The 18,842-nt window shown below is 36.5% G+C and overlaps 1 protein-coding gene across 10 annotated transcripts in view; it reads left to right on the top strand.

Moving 5' to 3' along the window:
• PPP1R12A (protein phosphatase 1 regulatory subunit 12A) overlaps window positions 1–18,526 on the top strand; it is a 128,656-nt gene extending 110,130 nt beyond the window's left edge. For 7 of the 10 annotated variants that reach the window (XM_026060190.1, XM_026060187.1, XM_026060185.1 and 4 more), the window contains 6 exons: window positions 1,750–1,766; window positions 3,558–3,699; window positions 4,406–4,510; window positions 5,440–5,487; window positions 9,303–9,353; window positions 16,078–18,526. In XM_026060190.1, the coding sequence (XP_025915975.1) occupies window positions 1,750–1,766; window positions 3,558–3,699; window positions 4,406–4,510; window positions 5,440–5,487; window positions 9,303–9,353; window positions 16,078–16,164 (450 nt within the window). In that variant the 3' untranslated portion in view covers window positions 16,165–18,526. The other 3 variants (XM_026060194.1, XM_026060186.1, XR_003252553.1) reach the window with 3 other exon arrangements.
• The last annotated feature ends 316 nt before the right edge of the window (window positions 18,527–18,842 follow it).

The raw sequence follows: 18,842 nt of genomic DNA, 5'->3' as shown, positions 1-18,842 counted from the left end.
ATAAGTACTGCAACTGTGGTAAAGTTATAATAAAATGGAATGAAATTTTATTTTGTGAGAGATCTGATACATGACTTTGGAAAGATGAAAACTAGCAATATTAGGGGGGGGAAAAAGTCTTTAGCGCTTTTAATTCTGTTTAGATAAACATCAGAGGCTGACAAAAATAACAGATTAAATGCCGTGCTCAAATCTCGTTTTTCTGTTTTGCTGCGGTGCAGGGTTTACAAAATCACTCACTGATAGCACTACAAACATTGCACCTGATATTCACGTTTAATTTTGCTTTCCGGTAATTATCCTAACTGCACCAAAATGTAACGGGCCTGCGTGGAAGCTTAGTGTGCACTTTCGGATGCACGGGGCTGCTTCTGATTGCTATAGACTGACTGTGTAGGGTTAGAAGTGCGCATTATTTCAGCTGAGCACTGCCTTCCTTCATGGTGCAAAGAGAAAATGTGAAGTCTTTACAGACAGAGATGGCTCTGTTTTGTCCTGCAGAGGCCCGGCGGTGCGAAGGAAGGCAGAGCTGGGAGAGGGCTTTTCTGTAGCTCATGGATTGTATGGTGCAATCCTGTAATCTCACACTGATCCTACTTAAATATAATGTGGAAGATAAGGGTCATACTTAGGTGGAAGTTAATACTGTTGTGGCCAGCAGCTTAAAAACTCTGCACATGTAGCTGCATGTCAGCGAACTGTGACTTTTTTTTGCAAAAATCCCTCAGTTCTTGGCATTCTTACTCCTACAGAAAATAATATTTTGATAGGAGTGGTTAGGCCAGGGCGTGTACTTTCGATATCCTACTTGTACTGAATGCACTTAAAGGTGTCAAAGGGAAAATCGAGGGTCTTGTAGAGAATGTGACTGTTTTTCTCTATGCGGGTTGAGAAAATGCAAAAAAATGAAATTCTCAAAAAAAAAAAAAAAGAAAGGGGGGGGGAACAGGCTTCAGCCACTGCTAGTTAAGGTTATTGAGGGCATTCAGGTGATGATATATCAGTAAATTTTCTTGAGTAAAATGTCTGTATTGACCACTCCGAGGGGGAAAAGGCTTACATGAGTGATGTAACGCATAGAAGACATTCCCTCGCTCTTAAATTATCACTTTTAATTAAATTTTGTTCAGCAAGTAAAATGAGAGTACTCTGTTCCTGTGGATTCACCTGTAATTAATGAGTGCATTGAAGTAATAGGAAAAATGAAATTACTTAATTTAAATTCAGTCTGGTAAGTACTTTCTGTTATTGGAGCAGTAGCTTGTTCCCCAGGGAATTTAAATTAGAGTGGTGATCTTGTAGCTTGTCTTACATTGTTACTTGAAGCTGAAGTCATTATTATCTGGACCTTTCAAGACATTATTTCGACCATTACAAAAGAGAAAGAGGGCACAGGGAATTTGGGGAGCACAGGTTTGATGCCTTTGATAGCCAGCAGGCAAACTGTAAAGTGTCCCTACTGCTGCAATGACTCTAGTGGTTTAGATTGTCCAGACTTTCAGAGCGTAATGCTACCTGCCTGGTAATTCGTATTTTGGCAAATACATTCTAGAACATATTTCTTTTCCCTTCCAGACACAACAAAGTGGGAGCTTGAAAATGTTGTTTGGATAGTAACATGTTGTCGAAAAGCATTTGCACTCGAACATAAATCTCTTTGGCTATGCTTGCTTAGATTATGTGGTTTTGTGAATTAGGTTATTGACTTGCTCTTTTTTCTCTCTCTCTCTTTACCCCTCCTCACCTCAGAGTGACAGTCTTTCAAGGTATGTGCGATTTAAACTACTTAATTTAAAATTTTTACCCTGTTTTATTCACATATCCCAGCTTTGAAGTTCGTTATGTATAAATTCAGCTTAACCTTGACAGCGAGTTCGGTTGAGCTTTGAAAGGTATTAATGATATTTAACATTTATATGGAATATGGTTGGAAAGCTACGGTGCTGAATTTTTTTCTGTGTATGGGTGGGACCCTCATAAGATTGGGGAAAGTATTGGGCTATATATTTACAGTGCACTGAGGGCAGACGAGGTGTTTTGTAGAACATACTGGATATAGTCCTGTTCCTTACAAATTTTACAATATGAAGTCAGCATTTACAAAAAAGACAAGTGGTTCTTGTTGCCCCTCTTTTAGAATATCCTACTGAAATATTTCAAAGAAACCTCAAGAAAAGTACTACAGCCTCTGCAAATCAGATTCCCTTAAGGTTTGTTGCAATAAAAATACAGAAATATTAATCTTTTTTTAAATGTTTGCATTTGGTTTTAGACCTTTAGAATTAATTATTGGATTTTTCTGTCTGATTCTACATGAGTCTGAGGTGCATCACAGATAAAATGCCTTCCTATAGCACTACAGTATAGGAAAATGAAACTCAAATGACCAATATAAATATTAGTCTGGTTGGTTTAGGCTTTTTGTTTCTTATGCTGGTGATATCTCCCAAAAGAAACTGGGCTTCACTAGAAAGCAGACTTCTACAGTTACCCCAAATAATGCATATTTCTGTTAAATCAGCTCTCTGCAGTTCTTCATTAAGCCTCAGTTTTGAGCATCTGTGCATTAGACGCCTCTGGAAGTAGGGCTTTAGTCCTCAAGTGCTGGATTCACATTGAGTACAATGTCTGCGAGAATGTCATTCTAAATGGGAGAGCACAAGCAAGCTGCATCTCTCTGCCCTAGAAGCGCTAACAGACTGAACGTTAGAAATTGGTGAAATGCCCACCCTCGTTGTACAGAGTATCTAGCCTACTGAAGGCTAGAACTGAAGACGATTGAACTGTGAAGTAGTTTGATTGCAGCTGATTCTTTTCAGAATCGTAAACTTATAGAATAATACACGTACATTTATCCATTCCTGCTGTGATGTAGTATAAAGACAGATTTATTTGAAAAGGGGGGATTCTGGTTTCCCCTCTCCCTTCATGACATTGTTTTCCATGTGTGCTGAAAATCTGCCAAACAGAACTACTACAGCACATGATAAATGAAGAATGATCAGTGTGAAAGCTTTAAACTTTAAATTAAAACTTTATTTATACTGGCTGTAATTTAGTGATGAAAAGGATAAAGACTTTCCTGACTGCTTCTGTTGAAATGTTTGACAATAAATATTCTCAAAATCTCCTTGGTTTCGCTAATAAAACTTGGAGAATCCAACTTGGCTGATATTTTGGAGATTCCTTTAAAAAAAAAATCAAATAAAATAATGCTTTTCTTAAAATACATCTTCTTTCCTTTATAAATAAAGAATTGAAGTGTCCAAGCCAATTTAAAATCCTATAAGACTGTAAATATTTATTTGAATGAAATATTTTAATTCAGAGATTTCTGGGCATAAAAGGCAGACATTTACATTAAGTCATACTCAGCAATTTGAGGGAATGTAAACACTTAATCAAATTAGAAAAAAGACCATGGCTTAAATAAAATACATAATTACATAATTGTTTTTCAGTTAAAAAATGGCAAATTCACAATGCCTGATGCAGCGAGTGGTCTCAGTTTGAGTAATGTGTAAAAGCAAAGAGAAACAAAAACTTCTCTTTTACAGATATGATACAGGATCCCTCAGCATGTCTTCAGGTGACCGTTACGATTCAGTGCAGGGGCGAGCTGGGTCACAGAGTTACCTTGAAGATCGAAAATCATACTGCAGTAGACAAGATAAAGAAGATAGCACTGATTTTAAGAAGGTATCTGATCTAACAATTTTGGTGTAAAAATATAATTTGGTTACTGTTTTTTCATAAATTGTCTGAAAATAATCTCCTCACATTGCACCACAAATCCTGCTTAAAGGAACGCAGCTGAATGGAGGAGCAGAACAACCATGCATTGGAGGAATATACATTGCAAAACAGCTTTTGGCTTTTGCACTTTTCTCTTCAAGGGTGAGGGGAAAATCCAAAGGAGCCAAAATATCTCTCTCTTTTTTTATGACAGATACCATTAGACTATTTTTGTGGTTGATTGTATCATTAAAAATGCTTTACACCTATGTGAAGCCTTTTATTTCATAGGTCTGCTATCTTATGTACATATGATATGAAAATGTATTTAGATCTTGCTTCAGAATAGATGAGAAGTTTGTCAAAAGTTTATTGTGGTGTCTAATCTGTAGAAGTCTGAAGCAAAAAAGTGGCAAATATTTTCTAAAGTGTAAGGTAAGTTGTGTGCTCCCTATGCAAAGTTGCATGTTTCTAGAGACATTTGGTAGCAGGAAGAAAGTTCTCCAAAGTGTTTGCTATTTCTAAACATCTTTAAACTCTGTAACTGATTTTCACTTCTTGGACTATTACTGTATTTGTTCTTTTTATATGCAGCTCAGTTTGTTTTTAAACATTTCAACCAATCTAGCTACAGAAAATGTATATTTATTAAATGAATATTTTCTCTTAGCTTTATGAACAGATTCTAGCTGAAAATGAAAAACTGAAAGCACAGTTACATGATACCAACATGGAACTTACAGATCTTAAACTACAGTTGGAAAAGACCACTCAGGTTTGTATTAACCAAAAAAGACTATTTATCTGACAAAGTAGATAACAAACTAGAAGCACCTCGGGAAATTGGCTGCTGTTTACTAGACATCAGCATTACGTTTCCTATCCAAAGATGGGGGAGAAATAGAGTACCTCTCACTATTTCTAGAGAGAAAAGAGCAGAGGATTCTGGTCTTCAGCTGGGAACAAAATGTACAAGGCTGCCTCCTGCTTTTTTAAGTAGTAGTGGTTCTTGCCGGCATGTATCTGGAAGTTCTTTGCAGGGTATGGAAAAAGACTTTCCACCCTGTTAAGTTTATGTTCAAAATGTCAGTCTGGATTGATTGATTAATTCATAAGCCTGCTGGCAGATTGGCTTAACCTGCTAGTTCTTCCTGGCTGCTTAGATAGCCTTATCTTACAACTAAAGAGTAAATAGTGCACTCTACTTAAGTTACAGATAACTGCTCTCAGATAACACTGCTGCGTACAGTAATACCAAGTATGTACACTATTGAAATTCTTCTTAAATTGCTGTAGAAAGAATGTTTCCTATTCCCAGATCATGTCAGCCACAATTTACCTGTGTGTGTGCTTCAGTGTCTTCCATATGCACCCTGTAAATATCAGTGAAGTACAAAATGTTTGTTTTGTAATGCTTTTAGATAGAAATATTGTTTTATTCCTATTTGCCAAAGGCTATGTAAAGAGATTAAATTACTTGGGAATGGTCACAGAGGAAGTCCTTGATAAATGAGTTCATTCTTCTTTATTTTTATTTCAATATTACTTCCCTGAATACATTTTAAAATGCTTTTAAAGACATATGACTTCAGACAGAATACAGTAGTAGTTGCCTTAAGCTAAAACATTCTACCCATATTGCTTTTCCTCAGTTTTATAATTTTCAGAACATGTCCCAGTGTCTTTATTAATATTGTGTTTCAGAGACAAGAAAGATTTGCTGACAGATCACTCTTGGAAATGGAGAAAAGGGTGAGTTTCTGCCAAAAATTCTTAAGTACTCTAATTCGAGCTTTATTTTAATTTGTTTTGCAACTGCTGGCTTGGATATATTTTAGTGGGAGCAGAAGCCTTTCTTATAACTTGCATTTTTTTAGAAGATCTGGGGATTTTAGCATTCAAACTGGCAATAAATGTGAGATACTGTGAGATGGAATTACTTTTAAGAATTGCCTCCAGCTCGCTTGTCAGTATGTGATAACTAGGTTCTGAATTTGGCTGCTGGCCAGGATTCTGCCATTTGTTGCATGTTGTCCCAGAACAATGTCTGGCACTCTAGAGGGTAACGCAAATTCAGAGCGCCTCATCTTTTAATGAAATTCCAGCATTCAGAGACTTAGATTTTCTCAGAGCTTTCCAGAGGCGTGTGTGTCATTTTACCAGTTACTACTGGTAATGAAATGGCTGTTTCTCTCCCATAGGCATCAGACTTTAAACCAGGTAATGATATAAGATTAAGCATAATCTGTCTCTTACCTTGTCCTGCAACTTTTTCCAGAGGAAATATGACCCTGGAAGGCAGGAGGGGCTTAAACTGGTGAACAGGGTGGGAAGAGGGGCATCAGGGTCAGAGGCAAGTTGACTGGGAGAAGGGGGGTCATGTAATAAATGGACATGTGAGATAGACTATGGGATTTCAAAAGTTAGACACATGATATTTTTAGGCTGCAGTTTTGTACTAGTTCAAAATCCATCCCTATAAAAGTTTAGTTCTGCAACAATTTACAGCCAACTAAATTGGTGCTGTTGTGGTCCTGGCTTCCAGCATGTCCCTGGCCACGTGTTCCTTTCTCCTCCTCATGCTGATCTTAATGCTCACTTGATCCTGGAGTGACACATTAGATAACTAAACAGGAAAAAACTAAGTGGACTTTGACAGTAATAAGTGATATAGTATGCCTTAAACTTCATGTTCACTAGCCCTGTAGGTTAGCTTTCCAGTATTTGAGGTTTAGAAACCAGTGTTTAGTTCTGCAGATTACATAGGAAACAAATAAACATTTGGTAGATTTTATAGGTGAGTATGGAGATGTAGAAATGCTCTCAGGTACTTCCTGAAGTCCCATTAGGTTTATCTTAATAATCATTTCAGATTATTATAGTGGCCTTTCAGCACCTATTTCTCCTTGATTTTTTTTCTTTTGGCTTTTCCATCCTGCTGTAGGCAGTGATTTCATCAGCAGAAAAGTTTCATCATCAGCTTTAATTGGTTTCTTGCTACCATGACCACATAAGTGGACATTTTTAATTATTTCATAGATATGCAGCAGCAGCCATTATTATATGGATTCCAAGCTGCAGTTTATGTAATACTGCATACTTGACATTATTTCAGTTTTAAGTTACTGCTTTGCATTTTCCCAGCATAAACTATTGCCTGAGAGAATTGGCCGTATTAGGAATTCTTGTACCTTTTTCTTGTAGGAGACACTTAACCCAATAGCAAAATGTCTTTTAGAAATGTTACTTTTTCTAAAGTTATTACTACCAAAGCTAGCAGATAAAAAAGATAAAGTTAGTGATAATACTTTATGGCTGAAAACCTGATTTACATGAGACTTAGGAGCTGGTCTTTGTGGTTTATAATTTCAAACTTAATTCTTTTCAGATAAGAATTTAAAACAGGAATTTAGTTGTGTTTGCTTTTTTCCTTTATTTTCTTTTGACCTTTATTTAGAATAAAAGTTCTGATGCTATGAGTAATACTCAAAACACTGAGAAAGAAGGAGTAAAACTACTCTGTGTAGTAGCATTTGGTTTAGACTTCAGTTCTTTCTTAACAGCTGTATGAGAGGAATGAGTTCAGAGGCTGATGCGGCATCAACAGTCCAATAGTCTTTCATACTAACATTCCTAGTAACTAGATCACGTGAGTGATGACATACGCAAGTATCGCTGAATAGGTTCCCTTCATGAGAAATTAAATTATTTATAGTACAACATTGTTAAAATCTGGCATTAGTTTCACTGACTCCAGTGTCTGAAGCAGGCTTCTCAGATGCTAGTCATCAGTACCTGACCTCTAGAGATAAGTTTGCTAAATTCGGTTCAGATTGTCTGTGAATCTTGAAGGATAATTGTAAAGGCACCTTTTTCATATGTGTATTGTAAGGGTATAAATGTAAAAGGTAAGAACGTACATTTTCCAAGTATAAGACCTCACTAAAAACTAAAGTTGAAGATGTATATACAAGAAGTATATAAAGTTAATTTAATTAAGTTCTTAGACAAGCTCAACAAAGCTAGTTAAACAAATGCATCAAAAGGATGTCAGAATGTGTATTAGTAACTATTGATTTTCTGAGCATCTGAAATTTTCAAATTCATTTGATCAATCATTCATCTCTTGGTAATGGCAGGAATTTTCAAATACTGCTTAATATAAGAGCACTGATATTATTATCCTACAAAACTAGTAGGTAACTGATACAATTCTAAGCAATGTAAGACGGTGTGGGGTTTTTGTTAGTCACTTGCTAACTGCAGTTAACTCACTGGTACTTACTATGCCCATTACTATCAGTCAGTGTCATTATGGTAAAATTCTTAACTCAAAAGAATTAAGTACAATAAGTACTAACAACTGCAGAAATTGTTATTTTGCTAAACCTTTACATTAGTTTTGTACTAAAATGAGAAAATGTTGGGGAATAATTGCATTCTGATTAAACTAAATTCAAATGATTTGTATCTGAAAGGTGACCGGCAAGAGTCAGTATCTCCTGGGCGGTATGATCTAACCAAAGTTTTAAACACCTCAGTCAATGCTGCTTGCTGTTTGCATAACACCAGTGTATGCAGATGCATATGGACACTTTGCAATAATCTGTTGCTTTTGCCTTTCACACTTTGGAAAAATCTGAATGTAGAATCCTGAATAACCGCAGCCGCTTTTAAATGCGGCATGCTGCATTGTCTGACACAAGGAGAGCAATTCAGCTATAAGCCCCTGAAGTCTATTGCATTAGCTATTGATCTGTCACACATGTCGAAAATGAGGTTTAAACAAAATAGTACCACTTAAAAAAATACGGCAGTGTGTCTGCACTGCAGACTGCAGCATAGTATAGAAAAACCTAAGCTAATTCTAAGTAAGCTAGCTTGGGTACTGTTGTGATCTTTGTGATCAAAACAACCTAAAGTGCTCTACAAAGGCTAATTTCTCCTGCTTCTCAGGTAAAAAGAACAAAAAGAAAAATATACTAGAAACGCAGAAAATATTCAGGAAACATTTACTCAAGAAGCAGGTAGTCTTATGTGGCTAGATTTCTTTGGTACTCAGCTGAACCCATTTAATGCAAGTTTGGGTGTATCTACACTACGTTGCAGTTTATAGTGTGGGCAGATCCAACTGAGCTGAGGCAGATGTTTCAGCTACATTTGCTTGTCTATGAAAGCTTACGCTTTTGTGCTTCTGTTTCTATTAATATTCTTGTTTGTTTCTGATCATTTTCTGCATTTCTTGTATATTAAGCTATTATGAAAACCTAGCTTACAGAAAAATAAATCCAAACAAACAGTACTTACAAACTGTCTAAATCTGAGTAAAGGAAGGGGTATATTTTATTGGATTTGATGTAAATTTCAATATCTCTTCCTCCTAAATTGTTAAAATTCAATATTGTCAAATTTTCTGTACATCACCGCCATCACAAGTTTCCTGTCCACACTGTGCTTTTGGTTGTATGATCTTTGAAACTTGAAGTATTTCACTATTATCACAGTATTTACAAGAAGTAATTTTTTAAAAATGGTATTGTTCAATATTAACACATCTTTTGATTTAGGAAAGAAGAGCTCTAGAAAGAAGGATATCTGAAATGGAAGAGGAACTGAAAGTAAGTATGGTTGAACTATAGACAACAAAGTATGATTATGTCAGTGGTTGTAATCAATGTGTTGTCTTGCAGTATTACTAGTTGCTGTAATTTCACTAGAAAATAAGTAAATCGTAGGCACATTTCCAAATCACTCATCTCAGGTAATTTGTAGTGAAGTTGTTGTTCTGGCATCAGCAGTCGTACACGTGGGACGTCTTGTTTTCTAAGAAAGTGCTGAGACTTACGCTTGTGTAACAGATTGGCTGACAAGAAATATTCAAAGATGTTTAGAGTGAAACATACCTTAATCTAATGAAGACGGAATTTCAGTCTCTGTTTTCAATGTGATACTATATATTTTTTAACTTAAAAATAACTATGGCATATAATTCCATAGATATTTAAGCATTAAATGTTACTTCAGACTCTGTCATGATCTTTAAACTATGAATTAGAGAGCGTAATGTTGCCAATATCAAAAGAAAAAACTTTTATTTGTAAAGAGTGAATAGATTTCCATTTTTTTCAACTACATGTGACCTGAATCCCAGGAGGAAAACACTTTTGTAATAAATTTCTGGTGTATTGTTTTTAACCAGTCATGGTATGACTTTTCTCATTTTCTGGTTTACCACCGTTAAGCCCTCTGATACGATTAAGATAACTGACAAACCTGGCAGATTTGTTTTATATTATACCCCAGGATATAATACTGGATGGTCCAACTGAACTGATAGAATTAAAATATAACTTGAAATCTATTGGAACATGATGAGATAGAAAATATTTTTGGATTCCATAATTTTAAAGGATTTTATCATCACTCTTCTGAGATCTGATGTTTGTCATTGATTAATAAGTTTCCTTTGAAGCTCGTTTTTGAGCTCCCTCTGGTGCTTGAAAACTGCGTTAACTTCCAAGTACTTTTCACTGAAATACATGCACTTAAGTTTCTGTTGATATAATTGACGCTGACAAGCAGATGTAAGCAGGAGGCAACCATGATGGTCTCTAGCTACTTTGGATTCAGGCCAAGATAGTCTGCTGTAATGGAGGCCACAAAGTGTGAGGTCCCTGAGGGGTCTTTAAAAGTGAAATATGTAGAAAGCAAGCTACAATATAGGAAAATAATTGTTTCTAGGAGTGGAAGACAGAGGATATGAGCTCTTAATCATCAACCTGTAAATTACTGTTAGGGGTGGCTGGGGTTGTGAGAAAAATAAAGAATGCAAATATCCTGCCTTTTTGAAAAGCTTGCTTTTAGTAAGCTATACATACATGAAAGTTTTGAATTAAAGATTAAAACTCTTTTTATGATTTGTTGTACTGTCATGTAAAAGTATATGTTAAATGTGTGATTATTTAGACATTTGAATAGGAGATTTAGTTTGTGGAATTAGGATGTTAAGTAAAGAATTCCAGGAATAACTCTCATTGTTAATGTATCCTGAACTGTTTTGGAAAGCTGTGACTAATCCCTGCTGGTTCTTAGATTACTTTTCAAGAATGTGCCACTTGTTTGATACTTTCCTTTCACAGTGAGTTATCTACTTTAAACAGGAGTTTCTCTTTTAAGTTTTCTTTCAATTCTGCTCATCTCTGGTTCTTTTAAACATAATATACGTGCTTTTTTCTCTTGTTTTCACTCCTATTTCTTTGATTCCTGCAGAACCTACAACAAATAAAGCAGATTCAGTCTTTGAGACACATAAATGAGCGACTGGTGACTGAGAATAGGGCCTTGACCAGAGTGGTTGCCAAGCTTTCAGGGTCCTGTAGGCAACTGCGGTCTGTGGACTTGTAATTTCTTCCTTCTCCTTTGTGTAGCCAGGCAGGTGTTGACCTTTAGTGTGTGCTTGGGCAGAATTTCACTATTAACAGCTGTGTGTTGGACACGGACTTACTGCTCGAGTATGGAAGTGTGGCTAAAGCATGGTCTCTGCTGTTCCAGGTATAGTTTCTTGTTGCAGATGTGTTGGTATGGTGTGGTATTATCCTCACTAGCACCGAAGCTTGTACACTTTCTACTAGAAGATAATTTGGCAAGGATTCAAGAGACCTTTGACTTGTTAAAACCTCAGCAACAATTTGAAGGGATTTTAGCTAGCACTAGGATACACTGAAGTCACTCCCTTATTTTAATATGTATGTAAACTCTCAAACTGGTAGATTTAGCTCTAGTTTTCTAACACAGAGAACTTAAGAATTGACCTCCCTCTCTGCAGTATAATTAAAATGCACAGAATTGAAACAAATCCAGTCTGAACTAAAGAATGCCTGAGAAGTGGTTTCAGTACCGTGCATTTCTGAACAGTTGCATTAGCAACCACCTTTCTTACATTTGTGTCTCTAGGGTTTAGAGGGGATCAAAGTCTTTACTTTTTTCAAAAATGTATCAGAGATTCTGGTCTATTAATATTTTCATATATGAACTTCCTGTGGTTCTGGACAACCCTTATTTTTTTCTAAGAGGATTCAGACTAAGCTTAAAATACCCAATTTAAGCACTGATTTGAAGGTTACTTGTATTACTGTACCTGTAGGCATTCCAACTGTGGACCAGAATCCTATCAGACAAAGACGATACAAACACAGACGCACAAAAAATGTCCCTACTGTTTTAGATGTGTCACATTGCTTACTGCATCATCCAGTTCAGTCTCCTCCACTTAAAGGCATGAACTGTTTGTTGCCTTTAGTGCTTTTGGAGGGCTGTTCCAGAAAACCACCGAAGGCTCAGAACATCTGTGAGGAACAAAATGTGTTTTCATTGCAGACCAAATCCATTAGCCTTTCCTCTTCTTACTGGATAATAATTGTATAGGATGAAAGTTTCAGTCAGCTTTTAAGATCTGTAGGTGAAAACAATAATTTTCCTTCTGCACAGTGACTCTTGCTAAACTGCTTCTCCCCCTACTCTTCCCTCTTAGAAGCAGAGATGAGTACATGTTTTTTTCATTCTGCTCACAGGGTCAGATCTCAGCCTTTCCCCACTAAGAGGCATGAAATAAATAGAAGGTTTATCCTTTGGCTTCATGTCTTCCTGAAGTCGATCTAATAGTAGGATGTGGACAGAAAGCTTGTTCCTGGTCCAGGCCCTGCATTCCTGACTGTTCCTTTGTATTAACCCTTGCTGAGTGAGTCAGATCTGCTCACTGACCTGGCTGAAAACAAATCTCGTGATTAGTTACCTTACTTGCTCCGTCTCACCCTATAGTTGCCATGTCGCTAAACCTAATGCACAGAAAGCAGCAGGGGCATGTTGCTGCCAGGGAAGGGGCATGTTGCTGCCAGGGAAGGGGCATGTTGCTGCCGGGAAGGGAGAGCTGCCCCTTCAGGGCCGCCTGTCTTGCATCAGCTTCAGCTAACAACGTGGTTTTTCAACACAATGGAGCTAATCCAATGACTGTTGCCCACAGCCACACGTTCCTACCATTTTTCTTTGTACTGGCACTGGCATTCCTTTAACCGTGGTAAGCCAGTCCAGGGTGTTAAACCACAGAAAACTATTCAGTATTCCTTTTTGTAGGGGGAGTTTTCAAAGCCAGATTGTACTGGAGTTCGAGAAGCTGGGGTAGCAAATGGAAAGCAGTGGAAATGCAGTGGGGAGGCTTGACATTACCTCTTTAGGTGGTAGCTTAGCCATTACAGTGTGGCTGATTAATCTGAACAGGTACCCTAAAATGTTGTTCATGAGCTTTTTATAACCTTAACTTTTACACAGTGGTTTTGTATGTATAAACTGTTAAATCCTACAGCAAACACAGACATGAGTATTACTATACAAATCTGAGTTGGCTCCACATGTCAGGTGATTATTGAATAATTATTTGCTCAACTACAGCACTGCAAAGTTACCAGCTAATCATATAATACAGACAGGCAAAATAGTGCATTTGTAATTTTATTCAAAAATCTCATCACAGAAAGATACTCTCCTGTTTTATTGAGCAGTATTGAAAGTATCAAGTACAGTATGTAGTTGTAATTATACTGAGCTTACTGCTAAGCTGTTTTTTCTGCCTCTCCCCAGTAAAGGTGTGTGGTGCCACCTCACAGGAAGTTTTAGTGCCATAGGAATTCACTGTGCCAAGAAAATTATATAAATATCTTTGGCTCAGTTTAAAACACTTTGGGATTAGTATAGATGGGAAGCATAAGCATTTTAGTTATGCTATTTGAATTTATCCTTCCTGATCAATCTCCTGTTATTCATAACTGCCTTTGTCTGCTGTCAGTTTTCCCATATTCTTTAGCAGATTCGCTAACAAAAGAGGAAATATTTTGTTAATGCATAGTCTACCTATTAGTTTAATCAGGATTAAAACCTATTTATAGGGACTCACAGACTATGCAATGGTACTGGATTATGTTAAGGCTCTAAATTTGAACAGTGGCTGCTTTGTTAGGATGGGAGTTCACTGGAAAAAAATACCAGCTTGTGGGTCTGCTTGTATGTGTTCAGCATTATTGACTGCAGCTCCCTTGTCAGTAAGTTGAAACAGGACTGTGGAGTTCCTGGAGTTGCTTTGAGATTTCTCTGGAAGGCACACAAAATGGCACTTGTTAAATACACCATTAACAAGACCAAAACCAAACTCGGTTGTGCATAGCTAGATGAACGCTGTTGCAGTTCCACGCAGGATGTTTTGCATGGAGCCCGTAACAAATTGAACAGTAGAAAAGAAAGGTGTTAGTTGCGTTTACTGAACAAACAGCTATTTCATTGTTTGTAGATACACCCCTGGGTTTATCCTAATATTACAAGGTCTAATATAAACAAGCCCGGGTTTATCCTAATATTACAGGTGCACACACACATGCATGGTACGGGTGCCTGTTATCTGCATATGACCCATAGCGTGTGTTATCTCAGACAACAGTAGTACTGTGGTTAGAGTCTCCAGGTTGGATTTTGCCCCTCCTTTTCCTAATAGGACCTACCCACTATCAAAACAAGACACTGAGAGCTGAGGTCATAAATTCAAGATGTCAGAAGCAGAAACATGGAAACCATTTCATATGTGCATACATTAGAATCATCTTCAATAAGATGATTGCTTCCTGGGTTTTTCCTCCTGCAGGCACTCTATTTTATTCAGTAAATGGCAGCATTTCAACATATTTTAAGTCTACCCATCATTCAGTGTGCAGTTCCATGTTTAACTTGCACTGTCCAAACTTACAGATTACAAAATTATTTCCTCTTAGTTTTTTTGTGAATTTTCTCATTGCATCATGAGTTTTGCAAAAAGTAATTAAATGTTCCTTCATAGCAGACATGTGATATGAGATGGTGGTATTACCCTATTTTATAGCTTAGAAAACATAACACAGGTAATATCTGAAATTGTCAAATGATTACTTCAGTTGCCCCATTTCAAATACTTTGACATGATTTTTCAAAGTAATCAGCATCATTTCGCATCTTCCAGTATTTCTAGGTAAAGAAACTAGAGCTGTTATAACCACAGACTCCTTTAGTGCACTGTCAAGGGTTCAGTCTCTGAGAGGGTCTGCTGTTTGGTGAACTGCTTGTGGACAGTAATCTTGTACAGAAAATGTGTAAAAGAAGCCTGTACTGTAATGCACAGTTAATTAATGCTGTATTTTTAAATTTCTCAGTTCCTTCTGTTCCATAGTAATGTTTTGAATGTAATGGGGTCAAAAGTATAATTTTGTTAGAATAAAATGAAAACAAAATGAAGGGGAAGAAAATTTCATCATGAAAAAATATGTAGCTCTTCCTACATAGGTCATCAGTTGGACTTAGACCTCTTGCACGTTTGTGCACCAGAGATTACTGAATAACCACTCTGCAGGAACAGGCTCTTGCCTCCTATGTAAACCACCTGCTAGAAACCATGTATATAATCTAGCCAGGAGTTTTATAGGTGGTTTGTTATCAGTCTGTGAATGTAGATATTGAGAATTTCTGCGATTACTTTTAGTTTCTCCAGCAAGTTATGGTCTCCTGGTACAAACCTCTGTGCACTGACTCGTCCTCCTTTCCTGCCTGATCCTGTCCGGCTCTCACCTCGCTTGGCTCCTGCCTTTCCAGCCTTTGTGCTTGTGTGTCACCTGTCTCCTGTGGCAACCTTAACTTGCCATCTTCCAGCTTGTATGCCTGAGTATGCAGCCTGGTGTTTCAGTGATATTTTATGTGTTTGTGAACTGTCCTATTCAGAGATATGATCTCAAATTCTAGGATGTATGCTTGAACACAAGTCTATGGAAATAAGTGATTGGAAGATTAACTCACAGCATTAATGTGCTGAATTACTCGGTATCTGATCCAGGGTGGAATCATCCAAGAGCATAGGGATAGATATGATTAGCCACGGTATTTTATTTTGAAACAGTGCAAGGGTAGTATAGACAGACCTCTTTAGATAGTCAGTAATAAAAAAATTTTAGTTTTGCACTTCTAGCATCTGATGCATTTAATTACTTTCTTCATGCTTTAAGCATGCTTTAAAAGCATAAATGCTTTTGTGCAGAGGCTTCTCATCCTCACCGCTCAGTTTTAGCACATCCAGTCTGAGCATATGAAAACTCCTAATCTATAACTCCTAACTGTATCGTGCTAAAACGTGAGATTTTCCTGAACTGCCAATAAGGGGGAGAATAACTGCCAAAGTACTTACTCTGAATAAAGATTTTTATCCCCAATGCTTGTCTACTCTTGTTGCTTTTGCTTATGGTATAATAACAAATAACCACTGTGTTTCATTTTTGATAGATGCTACCAGATCTGAAGGCAGACAACCAGAGGCTAAAAGATGAAAATGGGGCCTTGATCAGAGTTATAAGCAAACTTTCTAAATAAAGGGTTTACTACAGCAGCAAATAACAGTATTGCACATCACTAGTAACTCCAGTGGACCATAGTATGGCAGTCACTGGAAGTGTGGGAAGATCCCTTGGAGACTGTCATTTTCAGATATCCTGCCAAACGCCCTCTTACCTGTGTGTTTTTTTTGTATCAAGATCATTGTTTCTGTTAAAATGCAGCTGCTGAGAAGATAAAATGACTGAGAAATCTTGTTTACAGCTACAGCATAATAAGGAAAGTGTTCAAGGCCAGATATGCCTCAGATATTTAACCAGTAAGCCTTAGTTGTACATAAACACTTTTACATCAACAAAAGCTTTCAGCTCTCACAGAAGACAGTTACTCAATAACGTTTTTGTTGTGCCACAATTCCCAGTTTTTTTCCTATACTCAGTTTTTCTTTAAATCTTACGTTTGGATTTGTTTTTTTCCTTTCTAATTATTCATGTACCAGATTTTCTTGTACAGTGTTTTCACAGCTTTACCATTTGCAGAGACCACACATCCTTTTAAATTACATATTTGTGTAGCTACCTAGAGTTGTATTGTCCAACCACCTGGAACAGAGATGTTTGGTGGAACATTTGCTTTCACTGTTTGTGCAATATGCATTTATTTCCTATACAAAATGCTTTAAAAGTCAGTTGAAACTAGAATTATTTTAAAGAGTCCTGTTTTCTGCCTTTATTGGTCACTTTAAAAAAAAAAAAAAAAGTTTGTAGTGAGAGATGTTAGATCCTGTAATTGTCACATTCATTTGAGCAGGTACTGAGTGATGCTGTATATATAAATGTGTACTGGTTTGATTTTTCAGACCACCACGTGGCATGCTTGAATATATTTCCCTATTGCAAATGTCTGTTAATGCAAATTAGGCTACTCCAGAATAGTGTGTTTAACAAAGTTCATTAATTTTTATGGTATAAAGAATTTAGACATTGTACATTGTATGGAGCCCTATCTTTACAAAAGGTCTAAACTATATAAAATACTTTATTATCTTTTCCTCCCATTTTTTTCATTTGATAGTGTTCACCATAATAAAAATTGCATAAATATAACTGCTTCACTACATTTCACATACCTGTATTTATCTGAGTGCTGTCCAAAACTGTTGTGCTAGCCAAAGTAATGTTACTAAATCATTGAAAGACATAACCCATTACACTCACATTAATGTTTATATGCACTGTTGTTGCCATGTGAGAAGGCATCTAATTTGATAACACCATCATGTCAGACCATTTTATACATTTCAGTGGCCTTTAAAAACAAAAAAGTACTTAAGTGAAGATCGCTTTTGTTAGAAACAAACAGCTTTTATATTTTCACTAAACCATTCAGAATATGACATCGTATTGGCATATAGTTTATTGCCTAAAACCACTGAACAGATCAGCCATTAAAACAAATTGTACATTGTAAAGCTTGTAGTAGCTATTGTATTATTGATTATATTGTATACTATATTAAATGTGAATTTGTACCCCTTCATTTAAAAAGGTTATTGTGTTCTACTGCCTACTTGGGGGCGGGGGGTAGTTTTATGGGGGTGGGATATGTTTTGTTAAGGAAGACGTGATGTCCTCTCTCTGTTGATTGGTTTTTTGAAGATGTAAGGTTATGCTCTTACTACCAAGCTCAGGATTCTTGATTTTAAAGGTACACGGATAGTTTGAGATATCTTATTGTAATTGATCTGGATGAGAGGTGGGTCTGAACCATAGGGAACTTCCATTGTCATATGCTAACATGAAATAAGCAAAGAATTGAACAGTTTGAATGGCTGCAACGTATTGAGTTCTGTTACAAGACAGTTAGGCATATTCTGGATTATATTTGGTAAAGTTTGGGTGCCTGTGAATGATTAAATACGTGTTTCTAATATTTTAGTGTTTTATATTTAGGTTATTTATTCTTTATATCTAAAAAAATGAATGGCTACTGTGCTATATTGATTTTATTGGTAGTACTGAGCAGACCTTGTATCTGCATGAAACTAGTTGCAAAACCCACTATTTTGGAAAAAAAAAATGTATTTTGACATATACAAATAAAATGAATACAAACTATTTTAAATGTGTGAAAGTTTTACTGAGAAGACATTGAGATTTGTTATGAATTTAAACCATGTTATAAGTTTGCTATTTAAATTCTTTGGGCATTTTTCATTCATTGCGTTACTTGGATGCAAAAGCTCAAGTACTTTTCAAAGATTGTAATCAAATTGTGATTATTTGCACATCATTGTACATGCACATCTGTAAATGCAACAGTAAAAATGCCATGTTTATGCAATCTGTAACAACTTGGACAAATGTTTATATATTTTACATAAACCTGTCTGTGTGCAGAATCTGAGAACCATTTTTTATGCGATATTACCTGAATCTCAAAAAGCAGTTGCTAAATGTGTGAGATCATCATATTGTACTAGTCATCTTGCAAACGAACACATCCCCAGAAAATCCTGCTACCACAGAGATAAAACTGTAGTGGAGGACTATGTTGTTATATAGGGGGACAGCTGGAACATGAGAAATACCTTACTGCTAGTTGCTGGCTCTGGCTAAGCTTGATTAAATGGATAACACAGGAAGATGGTAATTCAAAACAGCAACTTATACTTTCAGGATACTTCTCCCCATGTGGAGAGGGATCTTTTTGTGCCA

Source organism: Apteryx rowi, unplaced genomic scaffold (genome assembly GCF_003343035.1).
Source record: "Apteryx rowi isolate R43461 unplaced genomic scaffold, aptRow1 scaffold_166, whole genome shotgun sequence".
NCBI classification, from domain to species: domain Eukaryota; kingdom Metazoa; phylum Chordata; class Aves; order Apterygiformes; family Apterygidae; genus Apteryx; species Apteryx rowi.
The sequence above is the reverse complement of the archived record's forward strand: the minus strand, read 5'-3'. Positions and strand labels throughout refer to the sequence as shown.